The sequence below is a fragment of the Cibotium barometz genome, chromosome 53 (genome assembly GCF_041138505.1).
Source record: "Cibotium barometz isolate CiBa-2024 chromosome 53, ASM4113850v1, whole genome shotgun sequence".
NCBI classification, from domain to species: domain Eukaryota; kingdom Viridiplantae; phylum Streptophyta; class Polypodiopsida; order Cyatheales; family Cibotiaceae; genus Cibotium; species Cibotium barometz.
The window spans coordinates 9373958-9383947 of record NC_141098.1 but is presented as its reverse complement, the minus strand read 5'-3'; the positions used below and the strand labels follow the sequence as shown (position 1 = coordinate 9383947).

At 43.0% G+C, this 9990-nt stretch overlaps 1 protein-coding gene and 1 pseudogene across 1 annotated transcript; one reads left to right on the top strand and one right to left on the bottom strand.

Annotated features, from left to right (window-relative positions):
* The first annotated feature begins 397 nt into the window (after positions 1–397).
* Positions 398–4722, top strand: LOC147608260 (pentatricopeptide repeat-containing protein At5g27110-like). Its single transcript, XM_086789014.1, has one exon. It carries the CDS (start codon positions 502–504, stop codon positions 2659–2661), a length of 2160 nt encoding a protein of 719 aa, XP_086645140.1. The 5' UTR covers positions 398–501; the 3' UTR covers positions 2662–4722.
* Positions 4723–4996: 274 nt separating this feature from the next.
* Positions 4997–6488, bottom strand: LOC147608259 (uncharacterized; annotated as a pseudogene).
* Positions 6489–9990: the final 3502 nt, after the last annotated feature.

Sequence of the window (9990 nt, the reverse complement as noted above, 5' to 3'; positions counted from 1 at the left end):
GGCGGTTTCACAAGCGGGCGTGCGGCATGGAATGAAATTGAGAGAGTAACGGTTGTCCAGACGCTGGTAGTTCACACAATTGGGCAAATAGATTATATAGTAAAGGCCACCAGTCCCCACCACAACCACGTGATTGGTCTAGCGGTAAGGCAATTGCACCAGAACCGTGAGGACACGGGTACAAGCCAAAAAGCGCCGAGCGTCGTTTGCACTGAGTTCTATGGTGGACATACATCCGGCCTTGGTATGCTGCCCGTAATGTTTTAAAAATGCCGTCCATAACGTGTAAAGGTCGCTAATGCTATTGGTCCACGTGAGATAATGCCCCTACAACTTGCCTTGAGCCCCCGGACCTTGAGCTGTTTAATATATATATATATATATATATATATATACAAGGTACTTGGCAAGATGCGAAGCCTGAGGCCACAGTGGAATGCAAAAGCATGGAGAATCAATTGCACGAGGAACGAAGCTCCGCTTTGATAACCGCATGATTTCATGGCGCTCTTGCAAGGTTGCCCCTCATGGCCTTCCTTTCCATTAGCCACTGATCAGTCTGAGCTCCGAAGGCCAAATAATGGGCGCCCTTGGGTTTGCCACTATATACACAAAGACACTGAAAAAACGCTGCCTGACCCCCCACATCATGTTTCAGGACAGCCCTCAACCTTCACATCATTCGTCTGTGCTATCAAGCAATGTGGCATGGCCAAATCCTTGCTTGATGGTAAGCATGTGCATGCCCAAATAACCCAATCCGGCTATGGCAGAAATGTGTTTCTCGGCAACTGTCTGGTCGAGATGTATGGTGAGTGTGGCAGCTTGGTGGATGCACAAGATGCTTTTGATCATATACTCCATCCCAATATGTGCTCGTGGAATGTGCTAATCAAAGTTTATGCCCAAAATGAGAGACTGGACAATGCCAGGAGGACTTTTTACAGAATGCCTGAGCGCGATGTGGTGTCTTGGAGCACCATGATTGCAGCATGTGCTCGGAACGGAGAAGCAACAGAGGCGGTGGATCTTTATGACCGGATGCAGTCAGATGGTGTTAAACCGAATAAGGTTACTTTCCTTAGTGTTCTAGATGCATGCTTGAACTTGTTAGATGTGGAAAAGGGGCACATGATCCATGCTACCATTGTCAACAGTGGGCATGACTGTGATGTTGTCGTGGGCACCGCCCTTGTCAATATGTATGGTAAGTGTGGCCGTCTGGACGGTGCCCAAAGAGTGTTTCATTGTATGCGGCAACGTGATGTGGTAGCGTGGAATGCTATGATCTCGGCCTGTGCTGAGAATCAAAACGGCATCGACGCTTTGTGCTTGTTTGATCAAATGCAGATTAATGGGGTCTTGCCCACTAAGGTCACCTTTCTGTGTGTGCTTGATGCATGCAACAGTACAGCGGATCTAGACAAAGGCCACAAGATCCATACGGCGGCCGTCAAGCAAGGATTTGAGCAAGATGTGGCAGTTGGAACAGCTCTCATCCAAATGTACGGCAAGTGTGGGTCTTTGCATGCTGCACAAAATGTGTTCGCTCACATGCCTCAGCGGAATGTCGTCTCTTGGAACGTCATGATTGCAGCATGTACGGAGAATGGAGACGGCAAGGAGGCACTGAAGCTTTTCCGTCAAATGCAGCTTGATGGTGTCAAACCTGACAAGATTAGCTTTGTGTCCATCTTGGATGCATGTACCGTTTCTGCATCACTAGAAGATGGGAAGCAGATCCATTCTGCCATTATCGACTGTAAGTTTGACGAAGATGTGATTGTAGGGAATGCACTCGTCAATATGTATGGAAAATGTGGTAGTCTGCTAGATGCAAGGAAAGCATTTGACAAGCTACAGCAGAAGAGCATGATTTCTTGGAGTGCCATGATGACGGCATGTGTACAGAGTGGGCATGGCCATGATGCTCTGGATCTATTCCGGCAAATGCAGCTTGCTGGTGTCAAACCAGATATGGTTACCTTCCTTTGTGCTCTTGATGCTTGCATGAATGCGGTGGCTCTAAAAGAGGGCAATGAGATCCACGTTGCTCTTGTTGACAATGGATATGAGTGGGATTTGGTATTGAGAACTGCTTTGATCAACATGTATGCTAAATGTGGAAGCATTGATGATGCATGGAGAACATTTGGCCGAATGCCCGAGCATGATGTTGTGTGTTGGAATACCATGCTTGCAGCTTGTGCCCAGAATGGGTATCATAAAGAGGCTTTGAATTTTTTCGACCACATGCAGCTTGAAGGCATCAAACCTAACAAGGTTACCTTTCTCTGTGTTCTTACTGCGTGCACACATACAGGGTATGTCGATGAGGGAAGGCAGCACTTCTATTCTATGGTTCAAACTTATGGCATAGAACACACTGTAGAGCATTATGCATGCATGGTTGACCTTCTTGGCCGTGCAGGGCACCTTAGAGAAGCAGAGGAGTTGATCAAAACTATGCCATCCAACAAAGTTGAATCAGCATGGTCTAGCTTGCTTGGTGCTTGTAACATTCATGGTGACCAGGATCGGGCAGTAGATGCTGCTGAGCAGTTTTCCAAATCAGATCCAGAAGAGGCGGGTCCATATGTAATGCTTTCAAATATCTATGCAACGAGTGGAAGGAGTGAAGGTTTGAAGATGGTAAAATAGTGCCATAGCTGACTTTGTAGAGAAATTGAGTTATTCAACAGATCTTCACTTCAATTAATTGTGGATCGAATATGTTGCATGTCATTATGCCATGTCAGTGAATTGTGTATTGTCACCTGTTGACATGTCATCAGTGCCAAAATCAGCAAAGTAATCACCTATATTTTCAAAAGAGTAGCTCTCTCCTTGATATTACATTCTGATAAGCAGCATTAAGTGAGGAGGTATGAGAGGCCTTGGAGCTGAAGAGGAGTGGGTCCTTTGCGGCAGCTGTGTTTATAGGGGCAGACGCACTATATCTACCTCACTGTTTGTAGTGGACTACCTGAAGACTGTCAAGTGAAAGTGGATTGGCTTTATCTTTCAACAAGCTGGAGATAACCAAATCCTTTAGGGGGATCAGAGGGGTCAGTAACACGGTTCAAGGATTGGATTTTCAGATCTTCAAATGTATGTAATGAAGCACATCACATGGGTACTGAAATGCAGGCTCCATGCAGAAGGTGCCAAGGGTTGTAGTCCCTTGCAGGAAGCAGTTGACTGCATGTCAGACTTGAGGAAGAGCAAGCTGGCAGAGTTGATCGTTTGAGGAGGTATGTTCTGGTTACAGCATCGAAAAGTGAGGAAGATGAAGCTGGCGGTGTTTATCTACTGGTTTGAGGAGGTATGTGCTGGTTACAGCATTGAAAAGTTTTGCAGACCAAAAGTCTGGGAAGTCTGAGTAGGGGTATGAAGAGAAAAAGCAGACAAAGAAAGGTGTTTGAGAAGAAAATTGATAGCTTTTAGAAGAACATTCAGTTGCTGTGATGAGGGGGCATGCCTATAGCTTTTAGAAGCAAAAGTTCTTCAGTTGCTGTGATGAAAGGCACTAAGGGGATTTGCATGTATGAGTTTGTTTAGTGTCTTCGCAAAGTGAGGGAAGGCAAGGTTGTGGTGCTCTTTGGTCTAGTTGGTTCAAATGACTCTGGCACCATGTTATTCAAGTAGTGCAGGACTTGGAGCTCAGGCTTAATCGAGGCAGGGTAGAAGGACCCATTTACAATAGCGCCGTTGGTGGCAAAAAGAAAACTTCGATATTGGGCATGCTGCTCATACATTAGTGCTATCCCGTGACATGACTACAGAAGCTAGTGTGATCATACTAATTAATGGTGATTAAGAAAACTCTCATTTACTGCACAATCAAAACATAAAGAAGGAGAGAGAGAGAGACTTTTTATCCAACCTACTCCCATTGTCTATGATGAGTGGAATATTTACAAACGGAAATACAGATCCATATATATGTACTGTATGCTGTGCAAGACCTGCTATGATGCATCATAACAGAAGGTTACTGTACTGTCCTCCACTCAAGCAGGCATATAGACTCATGGAAGCTAGATTGGATGATGAAGATGTGGTAGCTATGTCTGCTGTCTTGGGAACTGGCAGTGCAAACCTTGCGTTTCTGTTCATCGGCCTGTAGGCTGCTGGTTGGCGTGGAGGATTTGCCCAGGACCCTATAAAGTGACATAGACACTGTCTACACTAGGCTCAGCCATGGACGCTTGGTACTTCCTTGTCCAAGTGCCAAAAAACGCTGCCAATCCAGTCCGCACTTGCCCTCGGACTCTTGACCTTTTGGTGCCTGCAGGTGAAGAGCATGTCCATGTGCAACCTGATTACAGTATGCATGTGGTGACATCACTCTCCTGCTAAACTTGGAGCACTAGACCACATAATACACCTTTGCTCCACTTCTATCCCCATTCAACCATAGGCTGTGCTCCAAACATGGTTCCACTAGAATCTCTGCCATGGGAACTTTTGCAACAGTAATCTCATCGTCCGTCGTACTGGACTTGTTGTTGCAAGAAACTAATGCAAAAACGAACGCCAGTGCAAGAGTTTGTTGTTACAAGAAACCTAAACGCAACCCCTACTGCAAACCTAGCTATCTGCAAACCGTATGCAACATGCCTGAGGATCACCTTATGCACGATCCTAATGCTCTGATACTGATGTAACATGATTGTATGAATTATCCATGATTATGCTAATTAATGTTGATTAAGAAAATGCTCATCTACTGCACAATTAAAACACAAAGAAGTAGAAAGAAAGAAAGAAAGAAAGATATGTTAACGTCTCCTAAAGGCCGAAATGGCCCATGAGACCAAAACAAGGTACAATTGATGATGATGATGTCTCATCATAACAAATCTGAAAGAAAGAATGAAAATAGTAACATCCTAAGAGAGCTAAGAGCTGAAAGCTGAACTGCTGAATCGTCGCGGTAAACTCCTCCGGTGGCGGGGGCAATGATGGCTCAAATTTGCTGATGGTGAGGGAGTCATGGACGCGATCCTTGTGGTCGTGAGCGTCTCGCTCTACAAATGGCAATGGCTCTATCCAAGGTGACTCCTTTGGAGGGTGGTCTGCTAGGTAGGCCTTTAAATGGGGGAGTAGAGGCTAGTGGGGTTACAGTGCTGGCTCTGAAAAAATATGTGAGGGCTCTTTGTCTAGGCAGCTCTGGTCCCATTGCCCTCTTGTCCCTCAATAGGCTTTCTCTGTGGTGTCTAAGCTCAAGTATGAAGAGCCCTAAGCACCTTTGGTCCTCAAAGCCCATGATTTGACGCAAAGGTCCAAAGCCTTCACGGAACATGCAGTGGTACCTCCCTTGGATCTCATAGTAGCCAGTACAACGACATATATAGTGTTCCTCCGACTCCACCTCCTGATGGCAAAGCTGGCATATGCGGTCCTCTAGTGCTATATCCTCATATCGACCTGTCTCTATCCTCAGCCGGTGTGAAGAGGTGCGAATCTGTCCAATAGCACTTCGAATACCATGTGAGAGGTGTGTGAGAGGTGTGTGTCCATGTAAGCATGGCGTATAATAAACCCATTCGAAGAGAGGTGTAGAAAATGACTATGGTAGTGTGCCATTTTCGTGCCCGACGGCTGTGGGGGCTTGACCCATGTCCTCTATGTATCTAGTCTCACAATGTCCATCCTGATCACCTGATTCAGCTCTGAACGGCTAAGATCTAAGAACGGGCAGTCCAGGCTGTAAGCAAAAGGCGGGAGTGCATCAATATTCATGCCATGCAAGGCCTGCCATGTGCGCATTTGGGCATACCAACATTGGGTGTCTCCCTCATCTGCAAGCTGTTTGGAGGAAGTGAGTGCTAGGCGAGGGTATTTTTGCTGAAGGAGCTCCCATATTCTATGCAGAAAAGTAACTGCACTGAATAAAGCCTCAGTAACCATTGGGGCAGCCCCCATCTCTGCCCTGATGATCTCATGTGGTACAGATGACTTGCTCCGAATCATGCGTGCAATCATCATCACTCATGGCCTCTCCATATGCTGCCATCCATCGTAATAGTCTCCTGTCCTGCCAATGGCTCCCTCCTCTTATGGAAAAGACTAGGCCCCCATATCTCCACTCCATAGAGAAGTGTCGATGTAACCAGAGTGTCAAATAGCCATAGTTTCGTGTGTGGCTCTTGAAACTGTATGTCTACGCACTGTCTCTCAAGTGCCCCCAAAGCTGCAAATCCTCGTGCTAGTCTAGCCTCTGCTACCTCCCTCATAGAAAACCGCGGCCCTCTGAAGGTCACCCCCAGGTACACATAGGATCTCACATACTCAGCTGGCTCTCCTCTAAATGTAAACTGCGTCTTTGTTCTAGTCACCCATGCTTGTGTGGTATTAAATGTCATAACCTTTGTTTTACCAAGGTTCACTATGAGATCTTTGTCCACACAAAATGACTGCAATGCATCCAAGTCTCTGTAGTCCCTCAGGAGTGTCTCAGATAAGCACAATGTCATCTGCATATAGTAGGATGGGTATCAACACCCCAGCTAGGCTCGGCCGCCCTTGGGCCACCCAATCTATCCACATAGTCTGAGACCTCATCAATGTATAGCCCAAAGAGCGTGGGTGAAAGCGGCCCTGCTTCACCCCAATAGTATTGTTCACTGCATCTGACAAGACCCTTGGGGCACGTACTCTGCCTATCACCGAGTCATACAAAGTGTATACTCCCCACTGCATCTCCTCGGGGACACCAATATGTGTGACTTTTAACCCAAACTTATTGCTAATGTAGAAGATTATGCTTGACAAATTATTTTAAAGGTACTTCTTCATTTTGATGATTATGCATTCTTCCCCTATACCCAAAAATTCACCGCTTTTGATCTCAGCTTTGATTATATGTATTCTTCCTCCATACCTAAAGTAAACAAGTTAAGATTATCCAAAATAAAACAAGGTCAGGAATCACGATGGCCTGCCTTATTATTGTGCAGGAATAAGAATGTAGGCAATTGAATGGTTAGACCAATAGCGAAAAGGGAATGTTCAATGAACTTGAGGACTAGAGAGAGTTTTTGAAATTTGGCTATTCAGAGAATGTCAGGCCCATAACTCATGCTATTTCACAAAAGCAGTTGAATTGGAGAGTACATACACATGAGCAAACCTTTCGTCCATTCCCATGTACGTCATCTGCATATTTCACTATGGGCATCACATGTTTCTTTCAAATCTCACATCTCACAGCACACACAAACACGTACCTGCAACTAACCTCATCAATGTTAACCCTCCAAGTACACCCTAGATGGAGGGACCATGGTAGGTACAAGCCTATGGTAGCCCATGTTATGACCCTGCAGAACCCTTGACCTTGCACATACCTCCAATGAGCTTCAATCTACGCAACCTCTACTTTGACTCCAATTCAACACCAACAAAACCTCACCTTGGCCACCGACATATTCGCCACAAATCTACAATAAGCTTCAATGCATGCAACCTTCACTTTGACTCCAATTCAACACCAATAGAACCTTGCCCTAGCTGTCGACGTATTCTCGCCACAAAAAAGCCCAATCTTTAGGCATCACACTATGAGCTTGGGTTATAATATCATGTCACGCCAAGAAGATCTGTACCACCATTTACCCATATAAATCATTCTATGGTGGTCATGGCGTGCTCATTCTGCCAATCATAGGGTACGAACTTCTTCTACCAACTACCTCATTTTGAAGGGTCCTAGCCATTTCCACAACAGAATCAGGCTTCACATGAATAACTTCTACATTGCCTATACCTTTCGTGTGCCGATATTGATTCCACCATGTTACACATTCACAATTGTGCAAATAATTCTCATAATCATCATTGGCTTTGTCTTATAAGCTCTAATTGAGAAAGCCAATTATTTTAGGATCATTGCCTCGACTTGGAATTTATCTTGGTTCTTCTCATCTATTTATATAAATTTACATTAAGAATATAACCTACATCCAACTTGTTGGCTCATTAACATATTATGATTGCCATTTGAGCTTAACTCTTCTACATCTTTACTATCCATCAATGCAAACTTGTGCATCTATATGATGTCCTCATCATCGTGGGGATGTTATCTTCCAAATTACTTGCACTCTCTTTTATTTAGTTTTTAGTAATCAGTCCACTACAACTAAGAAACGACCCCACTTAATGTATATATCTTTGGTGATTGTATTGAACCCACTCAATGCATGTATCTTTGGAGTTGAAGTTGCTCCTTCAATCTTCTCAAGAAGCAGTGAGGGAGCTAAAAGAGAAGAAGGAGACTTTGGTTTTTCGCTTCGGAGAAATGGTTAAACAATATACAAAAACTTAACAGCACACCCATGGGCCTTAAGGTGAGGTATAAACAAATGAATCATGTTGACAACTTGGCAAAAAGAGGAGGTGCTAATAAATGAAGAATGTGTATATCTCAAAGCTATGTTCAAAATTTTGCAGGGTTTAACCTTCAAGAATCAGGTGAATCAGTCTCTATGGTTAAGTTTTTGATAAGTAAATGTGATTTGATTAAGTTTCTAAAGCTTCCAAGTAGTCTAAACCTATGTAAAAGAAGCCTTCCAAGATTTCTATGATTTGGTTAAGCCAAATGAGATGATGTGGAGGCTTGTGATATAGTTGGAATCAGTAGGAAAGGATATCGTGCCATCTCCAAGCTATTCTTCAAGTAGCTCAAGCCTCGTCGATTGCAAGTTTTGGTCTACCAGGGCTATATAATGTGTGCAAGGTAAGGCAACAAGAGAACTTAGCTATTTCTAGCTTAATAGGTGATTAAAAATACATAGAGGGAACTATGTCACCATGATAGAGAAAGAAGAAGAATAATGGCACATTTGAGTACAATATATTCAACAATGTTTTTATGGATGTAAGAGGAGAGTACAAGCTTGCATGGTTAACTATTACCAAATGACAATTGCAAGTGATATATTATTCAACAATGTTTTTATGGATGTAAGAGGAGAGTACAAGCTTGCATGGTTAACTATTACCAAATGACAATTGCAAGTGATATATTATTTGAAACTACAAAAAAATTCTCATTCCTTTTGTTTGAACATCTATTAAGTCTTATTTTAAATATCTTATCTTTATTCTCCTTGCCTTTGTGCTTAAGATTGTCCTTGTCTTTTCTTGTTCCTTTTGTTTGTAGGAAGAGATATCTATTAAGTCTCATTTTAATTATATTATCTTTATTTTTTATAGAATGTAATGGAAATCTTTTCTTTGTGCTTAATCTTGAGAAGAGTCAAGTTCTTAAGCATTAGAAGATTGAATAAATAAGTGTTTCGTTAATGAATAGAGCTTTAGATTACTCCAAATGCAAGATTGATTCACCTAGATTTAGTGTGCAATTTGAAATGGAGCTATGGTGGATGGCATCAGGTCAAGTGCCAAATGGATATTCTCACACTCTGAGATTCCATCCATTATTATGCTTAAAATAGAGGTGAGTTACTATAAGTAAAAGATATAGGGACCTTCACAACAATAGAGTGGCATATGAGTGCAGAGATTTGAAAGCCTTAAAACGCATGTTTGGCATATCTGAAGATTCAAATGCATCACGCCCCCTTGCTATTATTGCATGGTAACTATGGAAGACATGATCAACTAGTCAGGTTATATGGTGACTCAAGGAAATCCTTTAACTAAAGATAAGATGAAGGTGGTGCAACTTAATGTTCAAGAAGCAAGTCTATCAAAAGAAAAAGCCTTTGTCTTAGGTTTAAAAAACCATCAAATGTGCCAAATCAAGAGGATTTGCTATCTCATTATCCACTACTAAGGAAGTTCATCATACACAACCACAACTTGTACCCAAGGATCTGTCTTAGGATCTAATATTATCTATCTATAAGTCTAGAGAGAGTACATATATATACATTGTATGCAAATATAAGGATACTCGATACGCTACTACGACTTCATCTTTATTATACTTACTCTATTATACCACCACAACTTTTA

Excerpts from the sequence above, each read along its gene's own strand:
- LOC147608260 (XM_086789014.1), top strand. The coding sequence starts at position 502 with ATGGCGCTCTTGCAAGGTTGCCCCTCATGGCCTTCCTTTCCATTAGCC.